This window comes from Hydra vulgaris, chromosome 08 (assembly GCF_038396675.1).
Source record: "Hydra vulgaris chromosome 08, alternate assembly HydraT2T_AEP".
Taxonomy (NCBI): Eukaryota; Metazoa; Cnidaria; class Hydrozoa; order Anthoathecata; family Hydridae; genus Hydra; species Hydra vulgaris.
In genome coordinates, this window is record NC_088927.1 from 7,407,501 (window position 1) to 7,435,324 (window position 27,824).

The 27,824-nt window shown below is 28.8% G+C and overlaps 1 protein-coding gene across 3 annotated transcripts in view; it reads left to right on the forward strand.

Annotated features, from left to right (window-relative positions):
• Positions 1-27,824, forward strand: part of LOC101235136 (DNA repair protein RAD50) — a 34,778-nt gene that overhangs the window by 2,409 nt on the left and 4,545 nt on the right. For 2 of the 3 annotated variants that reach the window (XM_065802998.1, XM_065802999.1), the window contains exons 1-3: positions 1-147; positions 23,215-23,308; positions 27,376-27,434. The exon at positions 1-147 is cut by the window's left edge and continues 2,409 nt beyond it. In XM_065802998.1, coding sequence (XP_065659070.1) covers positions 1-147; positions 23,215-23,308; positions 27,376-27,425 — 291 coding nt within the window. In that variant the 3' untranslated portion in view covers positions 27,426-27,434. Of the gene's footprint in view, positions 1,257-2,496; positions 5,024-23,214; positions 23,309-27,375; positions 27,435-27,824 lie in introns of those variants that run through there. The other variant, XR_010639922.1, reaches the window with a different exon arrangement.

Below are 27,824 nucleotides of genomic sequence, written 5' to 3' on the forward strand. Positions count from 1 at the left end.
GGGCCATATAAAGTTAATATTAGGGACAGTGATGATAAATTAGAGGTTTGGTTACATAGAGATTGTGCAATCTGGACATCAACAATTTGTTTAGCCAACCAAACACTTTGTGGTGTTGGGGATGCATTGCAACATGCAGCTAAAACGGTACTTAATCTATTTTTATGGTATTTTTTTTTAAATTTGACTTAAAAAGGACTACAAATTACTTACATGTGTTAATATAATAAAAAAAACTTGCTGAGAAAAAATAACAAAATGATCTTTTTTTTTTTTTTTTTTGTGTTGAAAAAATACATATATGGACCATACAAAAACATATGTCAAACATTTTTAAAAGATATCTTAAAGAATTTATTTTTTTTTGTTTTGCTTTTTTATTTATTTTTCATTATTTGTGTCATTATATGGTCATTCCATGTCTTCTGGACCAAGGTCCAACATGAACCCCTTCAGATTTTGATGAAACTTGGTGGGTTTGTTAATATCAATGAGAAAAGCAATTCCTGAAAATTTCGGAATATAATCTTTTGGGGTTCATGAGATATGATCATTTTAATTGTCTGATATTTCCAAAAATACTTCAGTATGAACACATTTTGTTCATACTTTGAAGCTCTATATTTTAATAACAAAATTTCAGAAAACTTTCTAGTTTTTTTTATTATCTACAACTCTAGACTTACTTTAATAAAACTTTGACATTGATGTCTCAGAAGTCACGATTTTTCCATAATGGCTACCTAAAAAACCTAAAAAGTTGCTTGCAAATATAAATAAATGATTTTTGAGTCAATATACAAAATTTGCAATTTAAGAAGTGAAAAGACATATTTTTTAGTTTCTATATATAGCAGGCTTCCAAATTTTTATGATATGATAAAGTTTAGTAAAAAATTATAGACTTCTAAAAATGGCTATGGCTAAAAATTTTAGAAAAATGTGCCTCCGCTTCAAACCACGGGTGACCTTAGATCAATACTGATTTTAATAAGATTTTTTTTTCTTTTAACTTAACGCAGACTTTATTACAGTGATTTCAAAAAAAAATAGTGGGTACTCATGAGGAAGTTACAAAATCAGAACAATAAAAATTGCCCAAAATGCATTAACACAATAAAAATAAAGTTGTTGTTGTACTTTAGTTTGTAATACAAGGTATTATAATACCTTTTATTACAAAATTTTTTTTGTATGGTAATACAATTTGTATTGTAATACAAAGTATGTATGTATTTAAAAGTATTTCATAACGGGTGATGCGGAAGTTATCGGACAAAATAAAAACGTCAATAACTTATTTATAAATAAAAAAACAAACTGCTATTATATTTTTTTTAAATAAAGCATTTATCTTTTAATAAAAATATATTATTTTTTATATGAAAAAACACCACCATAAGCAATAGATCGTAATTTTGCTCTGACGCCTTTCATATGCGACTGTAAAAAGTTTAAATCAATTTCTTGTAGTTTTAGTTTAATGCAATCAATCAAAACTTGCTCTGTTGAAGTTTGCCAATCTCCCTTGAAAACATTCTGTGCCAAATGTTCTCAAAAATTTTCAATTGGTCGTGCTTGAGGCACATTTGGGGGATTGGATTCTTTATCAACGTAATAGACATATTGGTCCATCCAGTTTAGAGAATCTTTAGAATAATGAGAACTTGCTAAATCTGGCCAAAATAAATAGTTAGTCTCCACGATACTTGTGAATAAATGGAAGAAGTCGTTTTTCTAAACATTCATTAATATAGATTGATGATTTGATCGCTACAGCCTTGGAAGTACGAAACAATGGCTCGGACATACCACGGTCAGATATGGCTATCCACATTAATAATTTTTTTGGAAATTTCTCTTTTCCTATAAAACGAACACTTTCTGGGCATGTCTTTTTGTTGTTTATGTAGTATCCAGAATTTCCAGGCATGTTGTCCCCTGCAAAACAAAAGTATTTTTCGTCATCGATGACTAGAAGCGATTTTGTGTTATAGAGTTGGTTAACTAATTTCCTGCTTCTTTGCCTTTATTTGTTGTTCTATAGTGTATTTTGGAGTCTTTTCACGTTTTCTATATTTAATATTCATTTTTTTAAACTGACAACCAATTCTCGATTGATTTACACCGAATTTAATACCTATTTTTCTCTGACTGACCCCTTTTCGATTGTTGACAAGTCTCGTTAATTCGGCTTTCTTTTCTCTAGTCCAGGATGTCGGACGACCAGGGTGCTTTCTATCAGAAAATGATTGAACAGTTTCAAGTCTTTTTAGGTTATCATATATTGTACTTTGAGCAATTCTTTCCTTTTCAAAATGATTTACGATTTTTTTTTTTTTATATTAGGTTTATTTACAAAAAACATTTTTAGTCGCTTTCGAAAAGATTCTCGTTCAGCTGCATTTAACCTCATTTTACCACAAAAACTGATTATTATGCTCAAATAATGAAATTAGGATTTGTCCGATAACTTCCGCATCACCTGTTAATCAGTACTAGAAATAAGTCTTTAAATTAAGCCTAAATTAAACTCAGTTTTTAAATAGCCCTAACTCTTACCTGCCCCATCTCCCCTCCCTCATCCATTTACTTTTTACCCCTTTGCGGTCCAATGTCCCGTGTGACAGGACATCATGAAATTGTTGTTGCGGTCTAATGTTCCGTGTCATGGGACATCTACTATGTTAATATTTATACAGAAAAAATTATCTATTTAAGCTAACTCAGACAATTTACTAGGTTCAATTGGTAATATTATAGTGTGTTTTCAACTTAGTGATTTTCAGTAACATTTTTTGTTCGTCCAACCTTATTTATACTCTTAAAAATTTTTGATAAAAATTTATTTACGAATTGCAAAGAAATGTTATACAACTGAAGAAGTATTAAAGGCATTGGATAAAGCAACTACTGAAAACGACAGTGAATACACTTTTAGCGAATCTGAGACTGAATTCTCAGAGATATCAGAGTCAGAAGAAGATATTGAAGTAAGTGAAGTTGATAATAATGGACCTGCTTTGAACATAGGATGGATAAAAGTAGTGCAAGTAACTCCAGCATTCGAAGTAGCAAAAAGCCATTCTCAGTAGCAAATGTAGGCCATCAGCATTCAATAAACTTAACACATAAAATAGATTTTTCAAGTTATTTTTAACTGATGAGTTACTTGCAGATATTGTAACCAATGCAACTAAGGCGTAGAACAAACAAACTTGTAAAAAAAAATGCTGATCATTTTAAACAAATCCGATTAGTTGTTAGTGGCAAACCGAACAACTTTTTATTTATTGGTATTTAACTAGTCTACAGTGACAGAAAAACACTGGGTGATAGAAGAAAAACTGTATCCTATTGTAAAACCTGCACTAGAAAGCCAGGAATACATCCTACTGATTGTTTAGAACTTTACCATACAACGACTGACTTTCGTGTAAAATAGGGTATCCAAAGACAATATTGTAATTTACTTGTGAATAAAAACAAGTGTTTGCATATTTTTATTTTTTCTTTCTTATTTAGTGCTTGCACTTAGGTCATAGTATTTTTGGCAGAATAAAAATTAAACAATTTAGTGCTACATTCAAAACCTATTTTTTATGAAAAATAAAGTGAAGCCATGGGTCAAAAAAAATTTGAACCTGATAGGCAAAATTTTTTGTAAAACTTATAAGTTTTATATGCAGTAAAAAGACTGCATATAAAACTTATAAGTAGCCTGTTATGTAAAATGAAAAGAAAGATTTTTAGACTAATTTACCTAATATTCAATATGATGACTATAATATTTGTAATATTTTTCAATACATTAACTATTCCACCCCTCCTCATTAATTTGATTTATTTGATTATCATGTTCAAATTTAAATTACAACTTATACCAAGTTATAAGAGTTATTTGATTTATCAACACAATACACTAGTTGATTATGTAATAAAGAATATTATTATGTAATAAACAATCAATAGAAACATTGAATCTTTTAAATAAATTTTTGCTAAAAAACCATGTTTAAAAGTCAAGTTTATAATTTATTGTTATTTAATTATGTTACTTATGCTATTGTACAAATGTAATAATTCAGTTTTTTCTTGAGCTGATAGTTCATAGCATCTAACAGTTGTTGATTGAACTTTTAAAGGTGAAATTTTGCATAAAGAGTGCATTATTGGAACCCAGCAAATATCTTCTATATGTGGCCAAGTAAAAGTATTTAAGGAAAAACTGCTTCATGAACTTGATAAGAACATCTTGATTTACTTCAGAAATTTCTACAATATTGCCTAAAAACCATTTTGCATCATAAATACATGCTATATTGATTTTTGGTGAAAGAAAAGCAAGTGGAACCATATGCTGCTTTTTAGAAACATTTATATTAGTATACATATTTTCAAATGACACCTGTCTCATCTGTAAAATAGTTAATGATTGTAGTATAAAACAATGGTTTCCGTGGTTCCTGGAATTGTTGAACAAGTAGCATAACGTTCTTCTAATTTAAACTTTATGCAATGTAATACAATTGCATCATTTGAAATGTATTGAAAATGTATTCCTTTGATATTTTGTCTGCACCTATCATACATTTTCTCAAGTGAATTGATAGGATCTCTTAGTGATTCCAAACTGGCCCCAGCTACAAGTCTTTTGACAGAGCACCCAACGCCACCACAAGCACTCTTTTCATGATATTTTTTTTTTTTTAAACATCTTCGCTTCCAACAAAGGCTGCAAGCAGCCACTAATTAAAGTTGGAAGTTACTGAAAGAGAAAAAATGAAGATTGTAGAGCAAGATAACAATTGATGGACGACTTAAAAGATTGCAAAATATATGAATCAGGAAAGCAAGATGAAGGAAGCAAATTCCAAAGAACTGATGTTCGAGGAAAAAAACTAGACGAATAAGCGTTTTTGAGACTTAATTGAATGACGAGTAACACAAGAATGAATTTTAGTAGATGGCACAAGAGACGCTAGCTTTTTAGAGCAGTGCCCATTATAGTATTTGTAGAAAAGAGAAAGAGAAGCAACATTACGACAATGTGATTATGGTTGGAGGTTGGCTGCAAGAGCAGGTCCAACTATGTTTACAATGCGTTTTTGCACCTTGTCTAAAAGAGAAAGGGCATCATTAGAAGATCCGCCCCAGATATGGCAACAGTATTCCATACAAGGCTGGATTTGAGATTTATAGAGATAGAGAATAGAATCCGAAGTAAGAAAGTGACGAGCTCGATAAAGAGATGCTAATTTTGCAACTGATTTGATATATGGTTTCCAAGAAAGATTGGAAGTAAGAGTTAATCCTAGAAGATGAAGAGTAGGTGACTCATCGAGTACATCACCGTTCATAAATATAGGAAGATCTAAATTATTGCGATAATGATTGGCTGAAAAAAATTGAGTTTTATCTGAATTAAAGATCACCAGCCACTGTGAGCCCCATGCTGTGGCAGAAGTAAGATTCTTTTCAAGCTCAAATGCCCCCTCCAAGCAATCAGAGGGTGTTGGTTTCTTATCACGAAAAGAATAAATGGTAGTATCATCAGCAAACAATGCCACCTTAGATGTGAGATTATCTGGAAGATTATTAATGTAAATTAAAAAGGGTATAGGGCCAAGGATAGAACCTTGAGGAACCCCTGAAGTTACAGAATAAGAAGAAGAGTGTTGTCCATTGAGGACAACTTTTATGCTACGATCGGAAAGGAAGGATTCAATGATCTTAAAGATGTTGCTGGATACACCATAAGAAAAAAGCTTATGGAGAAAACCAGCATGCCAAACTATCAAAAGCTTTTGAAATGTCAAGAGCGATGGCGTTAACGTCTCCACCTTCATCTAATGCATGATAAAACCTGTCAGTTATTACTATTTGCAAATCAGCTGTAGAACGAGAAGATCGAAATCCATATTGATGGTCAGAAAGTAAGTTATTAAATTCAAGATGAGAAATTAAGTGTTTGTTAATTAAAGATTCAAAAACCTTGCTTATGATAGGAAGAAGACTTATGGGACGGTAGTTAGACGAATCAGATCGCTCTCCAGAATTTTTGAAGATATGGATAACAGATGCCGCTTTCCAGCCGGCTGGAAAACAAGACTAATAAGCACTTGTTGAATAGTTTTGAGAGTATAGACGACAGCTCTGGAGAACACTTCTGCAAGACAATAACAGGTATGTTGTCCTGGCCACAAGCTGTAGAAGAGTCTAGGCAGGAAATCACTTTAGATACAGATGCTGGAGTGATATGAATGTCAAGCACTGGATCAACCTGTTTGTTGGCAATATCAGGTAGAATGCAACTAGTGGAATCAAGAGATGATATTGATGAAAAGTTTTTAGCAAACAATTTGGCTTTGTCTTTAGGTGAGGTGACAAAGTCTAAACCATACAAGAGAGGTGGAATTATAGATTTGCCCTTATTAATGATATTATTAAAGATTCTCCAGAGTGTAGCAAAAAAAAGCCATTCTGCAGATACTTTATGATCTAATTCATGGTGACATAAGTTAAAATTCTCCATATGTAGACATATGTGACATAAGTTACAATTCTCCATATGTAGCAAAGAAAAGCCATTCTGCAGATACTTTATGATCCAATTCATGGTGACATAAGTTAGATATGTTTTTATAATTTTTGTATTGTGGCCCTGCACCATCACTAAAATAAATGCAATGGTCAAAGTAACGGGTGATGCGGAAGTTATCGGACAAAATAAAAACGTCAATAACTTATTTATAAAAAAAACAAACAAACTACTATTATATTTTTTTTAAATAAAGCATTTATCTTTTAATAAAATATATTATTTTTTATATGAAAAAACACCACCATCTGCAATTGATCTCAATTTTGTTCTGACGCCTTTCATATGCGACTGTAAAAAGTTTAAATCAGTTTCTTGTAGTTTTAGTTTAATGCAATCAATCAAAACTTGCTCTGTTGAAGCTTGCCAATCTCCCTCGTAAACCTTCTGTGCCAAATGTCCCCAAAAATTTTCAATTGGTCGTGCTTGAGACACATTTGGGGGTTAGATTCTTTATCAACGTAATAGCCATTTTGGTCCATCCAATTTAGAGAATCTTTAGAATAATGAGAACTTGGTAAATCTGGCCAAAATAAATAGTTAAAGTCTCCATCATACTTGTGAATAAATGGAAGAAGTCGTTTTTCTAAACATTCATTAATATAAGTTGATGAATTGATCGCTACAGCCTTGGAAGTGCGAAACAATGGCTTGGACATACCACGGTCAGATATGGCTATCCACATTAATAATTTTTTTGGAAATTTCTCTTTTCCTATAAAATGAACACTTTCTGAGCATGTCTTTTTGTTGTTTGTGTAGTATCCAGAGTTTTTTTCGTCATCAATGACTAAAAGCGATTTTGTGTTATAGAGTTGGTTAACTAGTTCTATAGTTCTATAGTGTATTTTGGAGTCTTTTCACGTTTTCTATATTTAATATTCATTTTTTTAAACTGACAACCAATTCTCGATTGATTTACACCGAATTTAATACCTATTTTTCTCTGACTGACCCCTTTTCGATTGTTGACAAGTCTCGTTAATTCGGCTTTCTTTTCTCTAGTCCAGGATGTCGGACGACCAGGGTGCTTTCTATCAGAAAACGATTGAACAGTTTCAAGTCTTTTTAGGTTATCATATATTGTACTTTGAGCAATTCTTTCCTTTTCAAAATGATTTACGATTTTTTTTTTTTATATTAGGTTTATTTACAAAAAACATTTTTAGTCGCTTTCGAAAAGATTCTCGTTCAGCTGCATTTAACCTCATTTTACCACAAAAACTGATTATTATGCTCAAATAATAATCAGTTTTTGTGATGAAATCAAAGATAAGCCACAAAAACTAATTATTATGCTCAAATAATGAAATTCGGATTTGTCTGATAACTTCCGCATCACCTGTTAAGGCATCGACTCTTTTAAATGTTTTATTACTACGTTAATGAAACAGTGAACTGAGTTTGTATTGTGTTGCAAATGATCTGAAATGATACAAACACTTTTACATTTTATCATATTTTCTTCCATATAGTAAATAACAAAAGGGTGCAATGCTGCTTGACTGTTGTTCCAATGGAAACCTTGTACTGCCTCTTGAATTAAAAAACTGTAATTTTCAGCTAAGTCTAGTAGTACTAAAATATGATTACTTGGTAATGTTGTTTTTAGATGCTGCAATTATGCTGCTTGATTTTCGGCTATATAATGATGGTCTCTTAATTGGTCTATTTGTTGACAAGTTTTTCAATAAAATCATCCACTGGAAGAGTTACTGGAACTATATCATGTTTTTTGTTGACTTTTTTCCACTGAATAAAGGTGATTTCTTCCATTCTGTGTTTATTAAACAAAGCAGTAAGATACTTTTAGTGTGTCGGCATATGGGCAGTTATTGCAACTGTACAGCATGCAGTCTCGATTTGTTAAGTCACATACAAATAATACCTAGAGGTCTTTATAGTTTAAAAAGTTTTGCATTCTGGCGATACTTACAAACACATACTGACTGGAGACCTGAAGCACCTCCAATTGAAATACAACACTTTGGTCTAAGTTTCTTTGCAAAAATTTGTTTAAAAGATTCAATGTTTATATTGATTGTTTATTACATAATAATATTCTTAATTACATAATTAACTTGTGCATTATGACGAGAAGTCAATTAACTCTTATAACTTGGTATAAGTTGTAATCTAAATTTGAACATGATAATCAAATAAGTCATGTTCAAATCAAGTCAAAAAAAGTTGAAAAAATATTACAGTTATTATAGTCATCATATTAAGTATTAGGTAAATTAGATTAAAAGTCTTTCTTTTCATTTTACATAATAGACTGCTTATAAGTTTTATATGCAGTCTTTTTACTGTCTAACATTAAAAACTAAATTTCATAGTTTTTATGTTTGTATGTTTAGTGGTGTGTTTGAGCATAGAGGCACTTCATACATCAGACATAAAACCAGACATACTCTGTAAGGAGAGGTGTTCAATTACAATTTTTTCTAAGTTCTGGGCAAAAATGTTCATGTTAAAAAAAAAAAATGGACAGGGGAGGGGGAGATGGGGCAGGTAAGAGTTAGAGCTATTTAAAAACTGAGTTTAATTCAGGCGTAATTTAAAGACTTATTTCTAGTACTGATTATGAAATACTTTTAAATTCCTACATACTTTGTATACAATATATAATACAAACTAAAGTACAACAATAACTTTATTTTTATTGTTTAATGCATTTTGGGCAATTTTCATTATTCTGATTTTGTAACTTCCCCATTTCATTGCATGAAATTTGAAATTTATTGATAAGTTCAATCATAGTAGAGAAAATATTTTATAAACTCAGTAAGGGTGAGCAAAAAATTAGGATTTTTATGTTCCCAAGCTCCAATCACCGCAATTCTTAGTAGAACATTTTTATTTGACACAAGTATAAACATACAAAAGTTTGGCGTTTGCACAATATATATATATATATATATATATATATATATATATATATATATATATATATATATATATATATATATATATATATATGTATATATTTATGTATATATATATATATATATATATATATATATATATATATATATATATATATATATATATATATATATATATATATATATATATATATTGTGCAAACGCCAAACTTTTGTATGTTTATACTTGTGTCAAATAAAAATTTTTGATAATGGAACTAGATATGATGGTTCATTTGAGCAGTTTCCATTCTAGTATAGAAAAAAGAAAGAGATGCAACCTTACGACGGTAAGAGTGTGGCTTAAGTTTGGCAGATAAACCTGGTTCTACTAAGAATAACAACCATCTCACTCTAAAACAAGGTCCAAAAGCACATTGTAAATGTGCTTTTTAAACCTTGCCTAAGAGTGAGAAAGTTTTTTTTGTCAATTTATGAACTTTTTGTTACAAGAGTAGGAGTAAGACAAGGAGTATAAAGTTGATTTGTCAACAAATAGAGCCACTTTAGTTGTAAGATTTTCAGGGAGATTATTAAAGTAGATAAAAAACAATGCAGGACCAGAGATAGAACCATGCGGTACCCCAGAAATTACTGGAAATAAAGAAGATTGTTGGCTATTGATGATAACTTTAATAAAGCGGTTGGAAAAAAAGTGATAATCTCAAAAATTTTACCTGGTACATTACATAAAGCAAAGGTATGATTCCAAACTTTATTGCAAGCTTTAGATAAGTCAGGAGCAATAGCCCTTGCCTTGCTGCCTCCATTTAATGTACGATAGAATCTTTTGTTGTTATTTTAGATAAAAAACAATACAGGAGCAAAGATAGAACCTAGCGGTACTCCTAAAGTTACTGGATTAGAGTTACTTTAGTTAATGATACTGTTGAAGGTTTTCCAAAAGTCTCTAGAACCTAACATCTGAGGTAAGATACAAGATTTACTTAGAAAACGTTAGTATAATTTTCTTGAAGCTCCTCAGAGACAGTAATAATGAGTTGTTGTTTGACATCAGTGTCCTTAAAAAACCTTGCTTGTGCAGTTGAGTTTTGCTGGGGGAATGCTAGGTTCATGACTTAATTCAATAATTCCCAGGCTAACTTTACGGAACCCACCTCCTCTGTCAATTCCAACATTAATAATGTAATTTTTTAACATACTTCTCATGGCTATAATTTTATTTTTAAGCTCATGAAAGTCCTTGCAATGTATGACAGTCCTCACACATCCAGCATGATTTTGAATTGATGAACTTGTGAAATGATGTACAAGCTGCTTGCTGAATTCATCAAATTTTATGGCATAATTTTTCTCAACAATCTGTTGTGAGGTTGACTAATTAATAGTAGCTGCTAACCTCTTGATGTCATTGTTTGAAAGCCTCGTGTTTGCTTAAACTTGAGCTAGGTCTTTTACACTTATTGATAAATTAGGAGGGAAAAGTTGACGATCTGATGAAGAACCTATAATGAATGCAAAATGTTAAAAGTTGAACCTGTCATTAATTTGAACTATAAAAAACTAAATTCATACCTGGTGTATGAATTTAGTTTTTTATAGTTCCTTTTGTACAGTTGTGAGGCAATCCTCTGCCAATAACTGAAAAAAATCTTTTTTCTACTGTCGAAGAAGGTGTTCTAGCTGGTGGATAAAGAGAGAGGGCTTGGGTAATATGATCAGAAACAACATCAAGTTAAGGGTAGAACCTGTTTTGTAACACTGTGGATACATTTATGCATACATAATATGGATATAAACATATATGTTTGCTGTTTATTTAGATGCTGGCATACAATATCTTTACATATTTATATAAACTTTGGTATTTATATAGTGTTGTGTTTGCCGAAAGAGATCAGATGGATGTGTGCTATGACATAAAACAAAACCATAAAAGGAACCATAATCTTAGACAGAGATTAGAAAAAATTCTTCTCTGACAAATATTGTTGTATCAAACAATATTTGTCAGAGAAGATGAAAACTGGTTTGGTTATCAGCATGTAGAGAGGAAGCTTCAGGAGAAAGATTGTAGAGGTGCAAGTAAAAAAAATTTTACAGATCGTGTTACATATAGTATGATCAAGCTTTAGTTATGAAAAGAAGATGCTCAAAATGTTTATATTAGAGAAACAGAATAAAAAGGGAAGGGTAAAGCTTGATGATAATGATAATCATGTTTATCATGATGATGTTTATACATAAATGTTTATGCATATATTAACAAAATATAACATGAATTTCGAATAATGAAAAATACTTTCGGATGTATTAATCTTTATGCTGCCCTGGTCACAAATCTGCTGCCTGCAGATTTGTTTTTTATTGAACCTAGCCTTGGTTAAGTTTCAACTTACTAATCTTGAGCAGGTTTAGCATAATAAGAGAAAAGAAGGTCAGGCTAAAATATGGATTGTGTCAATGATGTTCTTTTATGAAAGGCATTAATCTTTTATTAATACAATCTTCAAGGTAAATTTTTTGATTGATAGCTTGATCATTTCTTTGGATTAAGATTTTTGATAAACCTTTACAAGAAAAAGTTACCCATATTAAAAGTCTAAGTTGATACCTAAGATCTTTTATAATATTTAACACTAGAAGGACACTCTTTAATGTTGCTTGTATAAAAGTTATTGTTTCTGTTGATTGTTGAATGAGAAAGTTTAAAGTAAGACTCGTCATCAATATTTTCTGTAATTTTAAAAAAGTCTTCCACATTTAGTCTTTGCTGTTAGTTTTTGATCAGTTTGAACTGAAAACTTCATATTCTTTCATTTTTGAATTTTTGACTTTCTTATGAGAATTTGAATCTGAAATTCTGAATAAGCACTACAAAAATGGCTCTCACTATGAAAGGATACACTATCATGTTCATCAAACATTAATTTTAGGGGGTCAACTTATTTCTAAAGCATTTTAATAGCATTTTTTTTTTGCTGATCCATGACTTTTAAGATAACCAGATTCTTTATTTACACGTTGAAATATACTATAATTGATTTTGCAATTTTCTTTGCCAAAAAATGTTCTACAGTACATTTTTTACCTTTTTTTTTTTTTTTCAAAATAGAACTTGTATGCACACTCTTGAACAGTCATTTGCTTTGCTTTCATTTTTTAGAATATTATTTTAAAAAAATCTTAAATCTAAACATATTTATTTAAAAATGCCAATATTTTAACATTTTATTAGTATATAGTAAAATTAAATTTTAAAGAAAATATGCTATATATAGATTGAAACTCTCTTCAGATTTTAAGCGTACACACTATATAAATATATATATAAATATATATATATATATATATATATATATATATATATATATATATATATATATATATGTATATATATATATGTATATATATACATATATATATGTATATATATACATATATATATGTATAGATATACATATATATGCATACATACATATATACATACATATATATATATATATATATATATATATATATATATATATATATATATGTATGTATGTATATATATATATATATATATATATATATATATATATATTTATATATATATATATATTTATATATATATATATATATATATATATATATATATATATATATGTAAATTTTGTTAGTGTATTTTACAAATAGAGTGCTCAATGTTCTTAAAGAACAGAGCAATAATAAATTTTTTTGAGATTTTTTTGAGATTTAGTAACTCTTCCTGATGATCCAGCAATGGTGAAACTTTAAGTCAAAGATAAATATTAGATAAGTGTTTTTTACTAATTTATATATATATATATATATATATATATATATATATATATATATATATATATATATATATATATATATATATATATGTATGTATGTATACTCTTCCTGATGATCCAGCAATGGTGAAACTTCAAGTAGAAGAAAAAAGTTAGAAAAGTGTTTTTTACTAATTTATTATTGCTCTGTTCTTTAAGAACAGAGTCAGGCTATAAGATAGTCGATGTAGCAACACTCCGCACATGATTTACAGCAAAAAAAATAAAAATAAAAACATTTTATTAAAAAAAATAAAAATAAAAACATTGTTTATATTGTTAAAAACATTCGGAATGTTTTTAAAAACATTGTGGTCAATTAAATTTGCTTTTTTGTGGTTTTTTAAAAAACGATTAATTTGTAATTAAATTAATGGTTTCAAAAGTATATAAAAGTGACGTATGTGTTGGCGTAAAAATCTTTTTTTTTTTGGGAAGCACAGAAAGAAAAAAAAATTTTTTCTTTCTGTGCTTCCCAAATGTAACAAACTATATATATATATATATATATATATATATATATATATATATATATATATATATATATATATATATATATATATATATATATATATATATATATATATATATATATATATATAAATATATATATATATATATATATATATATATATATATATATATATATATATATATATATATATATATATATATATATATATATATATATATATATATATATATATATATATATAGTTAATATCAGTTTTTAATAATAGTAAGTAGTACTAATCACCTTTTGTTTGTTTATGCGACACAATGGTCGCAAAAAGTGGCCAACGGAGCCGTCCAGTTACGTAGACCTGGGAGATATGAAAATAAAAACAGATTGTGGATGGTGTCATTGAATAAAAAATAAAAATCATAAGAAAATATAAAATGTGTGGCAAGACTTTTGTGAAGTAGAAAAACGAAGAATATATGATAAGGGGGTATGGGGAGGAACAACTAAAGCTCTAGTCACTCTGAGTGTTGAACATATGCAACAAAGAACAAATATTTGATATACTGATTTTAGAGACTGTTGATGTCTACAGGTGTGATGGTGTAGTGCATTAGTATGTACCGTTTGGTCGTCTTGTATGGTCTCGTTATGTTTTCGTTCACTTTCAAATCGGGTGAATAGAAAGCTAAACACACTCACTCCTTGCGCTTATGGGCTAGCACATCAGAGCCAGACGTAAGACCTACAGAATGGATTTCAATTGATCGAATGCACACATTAGTCACCATAGGCCACAAGCCATCGCTCTTAGTCAAAAGAGCTACTGCCCCGTGCTGGTGTGGAATGATGTGCTATGGAGTGAGATTTTAGATCCGAGCACATAGTCAGCGAGCGCTGATCCGACGTGCATTGTGGAGCTTCCGAATGAACGTGTGCGTGAGTGTTAGCGTAGCCATTAGGTTATTGAGCGCCATAACCACATCCAGCGGGATAGCCTAATGTCAGTTTTGTCGTTGTAGTGTACATTGGAAGAAGTCGGGGCTCACCAGCCACAAAGAATAAATTTGTTTGTTTATGCGACACAATGGTCGCAAAAAGTGACCAACGGAGCCGTCCAGTCACGTAGATCTGGGAGATGTGAAAATAGAAGTAGATGATGTCATTGGGTGAGAATCATAAATGAATGTAAAGACTATTTTGTAGGAGGAAGAAAATTTTAGGACTCAGGGACTAGGTGAACAATAACTCACGCTCTAGTCATACTAAACAAATGATAAAACAATAGTCTATGAGTAAACAAGTCAATATCGATCCGCTGGTTCATTAAAGGCAACCATGGCTAAAATTATCGCACCATACAAAAACAATAAAATAAGTAGATAACAAAATATAAAGTAAAATGATAAAAAATATAAGTACGAGCAATATAAAAAGAAAAAATAGGCTAGTAAATGTGCTACTATATATGGTCTAAACTCTAGATAACCAACTGAAAACTGATAATCACCTGTGTGAGATAAAAGTATATAAATGTCATTAATGTAACAAATTCATAATATAAAGCTCACAAAGCGCTATAATACGTGGGTGTAAGAGGTAAAAAAATGTTGGTGCCATGGTAACCAATCAGAATTAAGTAGTGCATAATAATAATAATATATATATATATATAATTTATATATTTATATATAGATATATATAATTTATTTATACATATAATTTATATATATATATATATACATATATATATATATATATATATATATATATATATATATATATATATGTATATATATACATATATATATATATATATATATATATATATATATATATACATATATATAGTTTGTTACATTTGGGAAGCACAGAAAGAAAAAAATTTTTTTCTTTCTGTGCTTCCCAAAAATATGAAGATTTTTACGCCAACACATACGTCACTTTTATATACTTTTGAAACCATTAATTTAATTACAAATTAATCGTTTTTTAAAAATCCACAAAAAAGCAAGTTTAATTGACCAGAATGTTTTTAAAAACATTCTGAATGTTTTTAACAATATAAACAATGTTTTTATTTTTATTTTTTTTAATAAAATGTTTTTATTTTTATTTTTTTTGCTGTAAATCATGTGCGGAGTGTTGCTACATCGACTATCTTATAGCCTGACTCTGTTCTATATATATATGTATATATATATATATATATATATATATATATATATATATATATATATATATATATATATATATATATATATATATATTAAAAATTTTTTAAACCTAATCATATTTATTTAAAAACTGAATATGGAAAGATTATGGAAAATATATTAAAAATATATCTTATATTAACGAGTTTAAATATATTTACTATATTTAAACTCATTAATATAATACTATGGCGTTTATATATATTTATGAGTTTAAATATTTACTATATTTAAATCAGGGGTGTGGAGTCGTAAAAAAAAAGTACCAACTCCGAGTCTGAATTTAATTGTTGAAATTTACGACTCCAACTCCAATCGCGTAAGATTTTTTTAAGAACTCTTCGAGTTCTTTAAAAAATGTTAATATTTGAAATTAACATTAAAAACGTATAACATTTTTTAAAGAACTCCTTGAGTTCTTTAAAAAATATTATGCGATAATTAAAAATTTTTTTTTTGCTGGATATATGAAAAATTCTTTGTACATGCGCGTGCAATACTGAGAAGTTTTATCTACGGAGTCAGAGTTGCGATTTTGTTTAATGACTTCAACTCCGCTAAAAATGTTGCGACTCCAATTCCGACTATACAGCCCTGATTAAATTCATTAATATATATAATATGATGTTTATTTTATCTTAATTTTCCATTAGTCCCAAACAGACTTAAAAACAGAGACGGAAATATAAATGTATGGTCTACGCAGATAAGAGGAATGCTTTAAAAAATTTGATAGATTTTCTAATGCATCAGTTCTTCATCTATTTTGAAATGCCTATTTTAAATGGACATCGCAAGAACATAAACATAGTCTTGATGCTTCTTTTCTTAAAAAAGCAATATTTTAAATATCTGCATATCACTATTACTTTCCCTGAGTGAGAGCATTACTACCTTCCAGCAGATGGAATATTTGGTAGGGTTCAGCAGGATATTAGAAAACATGAGCAGATCTTAAAACATGCTGTCTACATGGCAAAGGTTTTGCTTATGGCCATTATTGGTCTGGTTTAGAATTTATAGCAGAAAAAAAATTTGTGAAAACAATAAAAACATTCAAAATAAGTAAAGTCAAAATATGGTCAGTAATAACCATGTGGAGTTAGTACTATGTTGCCATCACTCCGAGCCAACCTTGCAAAGCCTACTTAAAAAAGGAAAGAAATAGGAAACTTTTAAACCAAGTGTCCTAGCAACAATTTACTGTGTAAAAAATGTTAAAAAAAAAGATGTTTTTTGTCTGCTAGATGCTGTCAGTGCAGATGACACAATACACAAACTTTATGAGACGCTTCTAAACTTTATCAGACACTTCTAAACTTTATCAGACACTTCTGCAAGGTTTTAAAGTCGAAAATCCACAGTCTAATAAAGGTGATACTTAACTTTTTCTTTGAAGAACTATTTTTGAATTTTAATTTTCAATAAAATTAAAAATAGGAGTATACGTCATAATTAAAATAATAATTTAAACTTTAAAATTAAATTAAAAATAAAAAAATATTATGGTTTATTGTCTTACATTTAACTCTCTGAAATAAATTAAAATAATCCCAAGTTTTTGTATTTCTTAATCTTTTACCTAGATAGTTAACTTTGTGTATTTTATCTCAGAAATTAGCAGGGTTGCAAAAAAATCGTTTTTTTTTTTGAAAAAAACCAAAAATCATAGGTTTTTTTTAAAAAATTAAAACCATGGTTTTTTTGGTATAAATTAGGTTTTTATTTAAAAATGCGATATTTAGTTATCCTTTTAAATTAAAAAAAAGCATAACGCATTTTATTTGAGTAAACTATATTCTTTATCAATATTACTGTTATATTTCATCAAAATTATTCAATACATCATTATTTAATGTTCTATATATAAATACAAGCTTTGCTGTTTTTTCCACCCCCAAATGGTTTCTTAACTTAGAATGAACAAGGCCTAAAGTTGAAAATTTTTTTTCGATTCCAGCACTAGAAGCTGGTGCATTTAAAAAACCTTCAATATCCACTATGTTACAATCCACAATTTTTAGAGATTTCTGCCATTCTATTGGTGGTACATTTTTTAAAACAGATTCACTATACAAATAGCTTTTATCGAATGGAGCAGATTTGGCTTTTAATTTGAATATTATTGATAACAAATTCTTGAACTCTTTATCTGCGAAATTCATGGCAGCTTCATTTTCATTTTCAGAAAGATTAGATCCAAAATATCTAGGATCTAGTGTGTTTGCCAGTAAATGAGCATCACTGACAGTCTAAAGGTATCTAGATTCATTTTTTTTTTATTCATTTGATAAAAATGATAAACTGTTTATCAAATCTTTAAAAGTTTCAACAGTGTCACTTATTTTTGTTTGATCACTTTGCAAATGATCTAGTGCTACTGCAATTGGTTTTAATATTTTTAATAAATCCTCTGCGTTTCGCTTTATCTGTATATCACTTACTTTTTTACCAATCATGGGATCCAAGTCTTTATTTTTTTCAAACATTGAAAATGATGCTCCAGTTGTTGACATATTTTTCAAGTGAATCACGTACAGAATTCCAGCGAGTTCCAGTAGGAAGTGGAAATTTTGTTCCTCCGCTTAATTTATAAATTGCTCCAGTTTGATGATTATTTCTTATATATTTTATTATTTGTGTAACATGCTTGCTCACATTTTAGTAAATGTTAAGATCATTTACTAAGAGATTCAGTATATGAGCAGCACACCCATAAGTTATGATAATATCTTTTTCAGATGACAGTTCTTGTTTCATTGATTTCATATTAGCTGCATTGTCAGTCACAAAGCTTTTTACTATGCATCCAAATTTACGTCTTACAGAATCTATTGCTTCTCTTGCTAATTGTGTAAGATATTCATCAGTATGTGAATGACCAGAAGTGTTGATTGTTTCTACTAAAATGTTAATTTTATCTGTAGTTACAGAGATACAAACTATAGGTTCATTATGTACATTATCTAAAGACATGGCTACAATTTTCCCATTCAATACATTACACTTTTCAATTTCTTCTGTGTAAACCCTATCTAATATTTCTCCTCCAATTTAAGTTCTTTTAGGTAGAGTGTATCCTGGATGAAGCATATTGATAAATTTTTTAAATTCTTTGTGCTCAACTGTTCTGAAGCTAGAGTTTGTACTGTATATAAATCTACCAAGTTGCAGATCAAATAAATCTTTCTCTTTGAGGCTTGTTTGTGTGAAAAACTTATCAATTTTCAAATATTTATCAGCTGATGTTGAATTGGGCTGAAACCTTTTCATTTGTTGTTGTGATGTTAATGGTGAGTTACCTTTAAAATGAAATTACAATTTATTGAATTATTCTAAATATATATGTTTACAATTTAGGGAAAGAATAAAATTTAAAATGACAATGCAGTCATTTAGTTACCTTCAAGAAGTTGTTGATCTTCAATTGAATCCATAATTTCATGGGGTTGTGATTGCTTGCACTTTTTTATATGTTCAAGCATCCTTTGAATTTGACCTTCCTTTTCTTTGCTACACGCATTACAAACTGCTCTACACCCCTTTCTTTCTGGAACAGTCACTCGTGTATATTTTAACCAAATCATATCACATTTGCGCCCAGTTTTTTGAGATATTTTTGTGGTATCAATAAATTATAACTACTTATACTTTTGCTAAACATGTATATATATATATATATATATATATATATATATATATATATATATATATATATATATATATATATATATATATGTATATATATTACCATTCATAATTATTTGAATGGATTAACTTTTTTTTTAAATACTATTTTTTATTTAACTATTTTTTATGTTTATTTTTGCACTATTAGATATGCTATTAAAATGCTTTGATAAAAATCATAGGAATAATAAAAATCTTAAAGTGGGCAAAACTACATAAAATAGGACCATCATAGACTGTAAAGGTGGACAGACATGTTGAAGTTTAAAATCTTTGGTTTCAAGATAAGATATTTTGTCTGGAAAAAAAGTTGTTCAATGTATGATAAAATAGTGTGTATTATATGTGTGTGGCTGTTTTAGTTAGAATGCCACAGATGATTTTGTGAAAATAGAGGGAGTAATGTACATTTGTACACCTAAAAAATTATGCTATACCTTTGGAAATTATGCTGCTTCTTTGGAAATTTTGCTACACCTTTGGAAATTTTGCTACACCTTTGGAAATTTTGCTACACCTTTGGAAAGATGGGTTAATCAGAAGCTATTTATTTTTTCAGAAGAAAATGACTTGAATCTAAAACATATTTTTCAAAAAATTGTTCAAGTTATTTAAATGAGTTGGAGAATGATCAAATATTAAATAAAATGATTTCGCCTCAATCACAAGATCTCTCTCCTATTGGATGTTTATGGAAGGAATTAAAAGTAATGATAAAAACTAACAATGCATAAGATGTAGAACAAACTTAGTTAGTGGCATAAAATTCAACAAATTAGATAAGTCATTAAGTAGATGCTAAGAATATGTATTGCGGTATATAAATATATATTCTTTAGGGGCAACTTCCAAAATAATAATAACATATAATAGCCTGAGCACTAAACACTGTTGTATGTTTGATTTTAATTTAATTTAAAAACAATTTAAAACAATTGCTTTTTTGTCAACATGCCAAGACAACTAAAATTGTCAATTTTAGTTGTCTTGGCATGTTGACATTTTTCAAAAGTAAACTTTTAAAGCCTGATACTCTTGATTCTCTGTTGATTCTTTTAGTTCTCTGTTGATTCTCTTGATACTCTGTTGAAAACTTTCTCAAGTTCAGAAACATCAGCAGATGTTCTTAAGAATCTTTAACTAAATTAACTAAAAAAAAAATGCGCTGCTTCTTATTTTGTTGGCAAACAAAATTTTTTCTACTAAAATCATAACTGGTCAGTAATTTTGTTGTTGGCAATAGCTTTTACTAAAATTATAACTGGTCAGTAATTTTGTTGTTTGCAATAACTCTTTCTAAAACTATTACTTAAACTGTTTCTCTATATGAATCATATTTTAGTGCATCTTTGTCTCTTTTAAAAATTTTTACTTTCCATATTTTCCAATCATTTGGTTTTTTTTTCCTTTAGTTTTTAGTGCTCCAAAAAGGTATAACAGCCTTTTCATTCCTCCTTATCAATATCATTTAGTTGGCCAGACCTGGCAGCGAATCTTGGACCTCTTGGTTCTGAGCCAGAACTCTACCACTGTGCTATGGACGTTTTTTGTTTTTTTTTCAACACTTCCAAGGCTGCCGTCAACCGCTATTAGAGTTGGAAGTTACTGGAGAGAAAAGATGAAGTTTATAGAGCAAGATAACGATTGACAGACGACTTAAAAGATTGCAAATTATATGAATTACGAAAACAAGATGAAGGGAGCGAATTCAAAAGAACTGATGTTTGAGGAAAAAAACTTGATGAATAATTTTTAGAGCACTTAGGAGCGCTCACAGTAAAAGAATGAGACTTAGTTAAATCAAGAGTAACACAAGAACTTGAGTAGATGGCACAAGAGATGCTAGCTCTTTAGAGCAGTGCCCATTATAGTATTTATAGAAAAGAGAAATAGAAGCAACATTACGACAATGTGATAATGATTAGAGTATGGCTGCAAGTGCAGGTCCATCTATGTTTACATTGTATTACAAATGTCACTCACTTCAAGCCTTCAATATTTTAGCCAATACAAATTTAAGAGTCACTAAAGGTTATCATATCTGATTCACTAGTTTTATTCACTGTAGAAAAACTATTATTTTAGGTCTTTTTGGATCACATTAAAAACCACAATGTAATCTACTTTTAACTTGGAAAATAATTTTACTTATTTATATATATAACATTTTTAATATATGGGATAGCCATGTATTGAAACTATTAAGTGAAATGCTGAATGTACTTTAGGTGTGATTTGCTTATAAAATGTCTTTTGATAAGTGGAAAAAAGCAAAAGTGTGCTACTTGTTTTTAAATAAGTATATTTTAGTTTTATTCTAAAAAAGATTGTTAAGCAAATATTACAAGTAAACCATTTTTATTATTATTGAATGATCATCAATAGTAAAACTCATTTTTAAGGTTTAGCCTATTTAGTAAAATATCTTTGTAGAATTTTACATCAAGGAAAGAAGAAATTTTTTTTTTAGATATTTTATGGTATTTTTTAAATTTGATGGTCAAGGTATACTTCAAATGCTTAAAGGTTATGTCTAGAAAAATTATGTTTGATCAGGATAAAATTAACACTAATTCCAATCCAGTCTTCAAATTCAAGGCTTTACCTTCATTTTCTCTTTTCTATTTATTTACTTTATACTCATTTCCTTGTCTCTTTCCATTAACTTTACATTTATTTATTTGTCTTTCGTTATTATTATTTTTAAATAATAAGACAAATAAATAAATGTAAAGTTAATAAGTTACACGATACAGCTACCAAGCTATCTTGTATAGCTGCAATAATGCTGAGTCATTTTCTTTAATAAAATAGATGTAAGGGATAAATATGGATTGGTTGATGGTCTAAATTTACATTTATTTATTTTAAGTTGTATAATAATATTATAGATGCCATATTTAGAACCCAATCAGTGTACATCAACTAAAGAAATTAATATTAAGTTGTTAAATAGAAACAAGAAAATGTAAGTCAATAAGCAGAGATAAAAAAATGATATTTAGTTTACATTTTCCTTTTAGTGACTTTTATTGTTTATTGACAGTTATTTGTGTATGTTATAAAAACAGTTTTGCCTAGGTTAATGAAAGACCTCAGTTTTATATTTTAAAACTTTTAATGTGGTGATTTTCTTTTTTTTTACAAACTGATGTATCTTGCATTTGATGCATCCTGCATTTGAGCTTTATGTTTTTATTCCAGTTACAAAAAATAATTTTCTTAGTTTTTTAAAGTTAAACTTTTTTATTTAAAAAAAAAAGTTATGTTTACTTTACCTAGATCCAGCGAACCATTATAGTCAAGGACTTTTCTTGTATTTTTTTTGTTTGTTTGGAAGTATTATGCTTTCAGGGACATGGTGGTTTTGAACTGTGTACCCCTAACTTAAGATGTGTGTGTTCTGCCACCACACTACATTATTTTATCATTATTTTCATTTTATTATAAAAAATATTATTTTTTGCACCAACGTTAAGTTGGGATCCTAATAAAAAATGTTCAAAATTTTCAGAAGTGCAGTTTGTGTTCACGACTTGGCGCAACTTTAGAATGTTGCTCAAAACAATGTAGAGATGGATACCATTATATTTGTGCACGTCAAAGAGGTAATTAAAATTTTTATTTTCTTTTATATTTCTTGATGGTTTTTTTAGATAATTTTTTGTGAATTTTTAAATGAAGACAAGAAAAAAGTACAGAAGTTGTTGTAAAAGTTACTTGATCTTACTAAACCTTTTAAATTTAACAAAAAAAAAAAAAAAAAAAAGTAGGTTTCCATTGGTCATTATTAGGTTACCATTATCTTGGTAACCTAGTAATAACCAATGGTTTAAAATTTCATTTTTAGTGTAATAGCATTGTAGCAAATATAGTAAATTAAAAAACTTTTTTTACTATTTTCAACATTATTAAACACAATAAAATGTTATTATTTAAGTTTAAAAATATATAATCATACTATATAAACTATTATAAAATATATCTATATATATTCACTAATATTCACTTTTTGTTTGATAAATGCTCAAGTGTGGAGCTGCACAAAGTCCTACATCACATTCTACATATTCATATCTTGAATCTTTTGAATTTTGTGTTTGTAACATACCACGCACCTTTTCTGAGCATTAATCTTTCATTATCAATTTCATTAATCATTCCTCGAATATATCTTTTTAATAATCATTCATCAAATATATAATTTAAATCTCTTTGTGAGTAATTATTCGCTTTTTTAATAATAATTTTTGCACTTAAAGAACTAACTTTTCTGCCATATTTAAGATTAAAGTGAAAGTGAATTAGTGAAACATAAGCTCTGTAATTATGTAATAATAAATTTTGTGACGATTAACAAGACTGATGAACAAGAAGGAAATTTGAGGAGATGCTTAAAACCGTAATATTACAGCATGAACATTTGGGAACCACTTTCAGTTTGCATAATATTACAACAAGGACATTTGGAAACCGCTTTAAGTTTGCATAATAATACGGCATAGACTTTTAAAGGGTTAACAATATTTTATTCACATAAATAGAAAATATTTATCTTTAAAAAATTTTTTTTCTTTTTAACAATATTACTTGTGTTAGTTCAAGAAACATATTTTCCAAGTTATTATTAATTTATTTTTTGTGCTATAGTTAACTGGCCAAACATTTTGGGTTATTTTTGGGCCCAGACTTTGATAAGTGCATTTTTTTTCAAAGTATTTTAACTCTTTTGGCACTGCGGAAAAATAGCAACTTTGGAGTCTTGCAAAAATGTGAATATCTTTAAAAGTAAAAGTCCTAAGTATATATTGAAGAAATAGAGCGTAATATATGGACTATCAGAATACCAAAATCTTTTTGTTGAAAATACTATTAGTTATGGCCTGGCAGGTGGTTTATTGTTTTGGGGTTTATTAGCAAAAAAAAAGGGAAAAATATTATTACAATAAAATAAAATTAAAAAAACACTAAAAGTACTTTTAAAATAAATACTTTATTTAATTTTATGAAAATCTGAACTATGCCATATTGCAAAACAGTTTTTTGCTGCAGTGCAGTGCAAGGCGACGCTGCATTGAGGTGCACCACAGTAAGAAAAAATCTTTTCTTCTTTTTTTATGAGTGTAGCACACTTTACAGTTTCTTCTTTTGTTTCTAAACTTTGGTAGATGCTCAGAATGGTATTTTCCATAGGTTAGATATGGCTTGTGTTGTGGAGTATTGGCAAATTCTCCACAACACAAAGTTGTGGAGAATTTGCAAACACAACACAAAGTTGGCAAAGTCCAATCAAATCCTGAATGAATTCTTTTCGGAAGTCTTAAAGGCTATAGTAAGAATTTCCTTTCTTCTTATTTTTTCTATCATTACATGTGTGTTTGAATAAAATGAAACTATTCAACTGCAATGTCTATGAGATGGTAAAAGAGTGTTTTCCACCATCTAACACACTTCCTTAATAGATTATGCTTGGCCAAAATTTGATCAGATCAATCAACACCATTCATAAAATAATTGTAACGGTGAACCACAAACGGTTTTTTAATTAAAATATCATTCCACTTGTAACCAACTTTTTTTTTGCGCTTTACCTCAACGTAATCATTTGCACAATCAATCGGCGATAGCATAGTTACAACCCTGTTGTCTACCCATTGCAATGACAAAACTTCATTGTTGCATTCTCAACGCATGTCTCCTTGGTTCTTATTTTTAGCCCACATTTTACCATTTTTCATACTCTCAGGAAATCCTTTGCATTTTTCTGTTACTGTACCACAAGATAAGGTTTTTTCTTTGTATAAAGCCTTTACTAAGTGAACTGTGTGAAATAAAAAGTGTACTAAGTGAAATAAAAATTATCAAAGTCTCAAACTGAGAGCAGGGGCTTAGTTAGCTCCATAACAGCCCAAACTGTGAGGTTTATATCACTTGTACTGCTACTTTTTCCTGTATAAATGTTAAAATCCCAAGTGTAACCTGATTTTGATTCTGCAATGACCCGTATTTTGATTCCAAATTTGACTGGCTTGTTCTTGATATATTGACGAATTCCAGAACAATGTTTTGATTTGACCAAATGTTCATTAACAACTAGGTTTTGATTAGGCTGATACAACTCTCGACATTTAGTATTGAATTTGTCAATAACTTGCCGAACTTTTCTTAGATTGTCAGTTTTGTCAACTTCACTGTTTGGGTCTACAATATGCAGCATTGCTAAAAGGGATACAAAATGATCTCTAGATATAATGGCTCTTGCCCACAAACCATGATACAGCGAATTTGTACTCCAATATTGTTTATAGGCTGGAACTTAAACTAGCCTTTGATATATCAAGCAGGTTTCCTGGCATGCTCCATTTTTATCAGCACATGTTTTCTTAAATTGAATATTCTGCCACGCATAAGTATTAGTGTGCCTACATACATCGTTAATAATTTTGTCTGTGAAGAATAAGGAAAAAAAATCAATTGATCTTACCTTATTGTTTCATACTAAGTGTAGGCCTAAATAAGCTCCAGGTTCACGAGTTGGATTAAAATCCGGTACAGCTGTCTTATAATTATCAGGATCATTATACGATAATGTACTTTTATTTAAAACTTTTGGTTTGTTATCTGAATTGGTTATTAATTTTGCTTTTGTTTTTTTCATCTACTCATACCACCAACAGAGTTCAAATTTCTTTCTTCTCCACTACTCATACCACCAACAGAGTCCAAACCACTTTCATTATCATCACTATCTAACACATAATCCAAAACTTTATCTAGAGGAATATTACACCTTTTTCGAGAAGCCATTTTGGAGAAACTTACACTTGAAAGCTTAAATTTTGTATTTATAACATATAGAATTTTCGGATAAACAACTGTTTTTGATTGGCTAATCATTATGTAATAATTTGCAAAAAAAATCATAAAAAAGCTATATTGGTTATGAAAATATAGCGAAAAGAAGTCATCAAACACCAGTGAATGAAATCCTCAATTACTGCGCCGAAAGAGTTAATTCATCGTGAGCATAAATATTCCCAAATCTGAATTTTGCATAATGCTTGTATAGTAGTGTATCTGAAGTACCTAGTTACCTGGTAATCTGAAGCATCATTAAATAGTACCTGGCAGAGTTGTTAACAAGGCCAAAAGTAGCAAGCACAAGTCAAAGTTACTAGGTCAAGTACAAGGCCAAGGCCAAGAGTTTTAAGGTAAAAGCCAAGATTAAGATTTTCATAGCCAAGGCCTAAGCAGACATTTTCAAGACCAAAGACCTCAATTTTTGCCTTACATTAAGGCCAATTATTAACAAAACTGTAAGTAGCAAGTGCTGTGACAATAAAACCACCTTTTGTAATAATCGACCGAGTTTATGTGCATAATTCAACAAAATCAATAAGAAAATATGTATTTTTTTTAAAGGCCAAAACAGTCAAGGTCAAGGCCAAAATTTTCAAGGCGTAGACCAAGGCCAAGGCCTAACAACTCTGGTACCTGGTTACTTCGGTAATTTTCAAAACATTTCAATTTGATGAGTTGAAATTAGATCACAACATATTATTACTCAACATAAAACCTTCTAAAAATGATTTTGGTAATTGGGATAGGATTTTAAAAATAAATATAAATACTTATCTAGAAAATGTATTTAAAATGTCTAACATTTTTTTTACAGGATGCACATTTAACGAAAATTTCACTATTACATGTCCAAAACACAAATAAGAAAATAAGGTATTTATTTTTATTTTAATAATTTACTTCTGTCATTACTACTGCTACTACTATTGTTGTTGTTGTTGTTGTTGTTGTTGTTGTTGTTGTTGTTGTTGTTGTTGTTGTTGTTGTTTTTATTATCTTATTTTATTATATAGATCAATGTTTATTTGGCAACCTAAAGTCATTATAATCATTTATTATTATCTAAATTGTTTCTAGCAATTTAAAACATGAGTTTACTTATTAAAGAAAAAAATATTCAGTAGAAATATATTTAATAGAGAAAAATAATTTAGTTTCCATTGTGCAAACAATGGAAACTAAATTATTTATCTCTATTAAATATATTTAATCATGCAAATTTTATGTATCTATAATCATGCAAATTTTATGTAGAATTTTTTA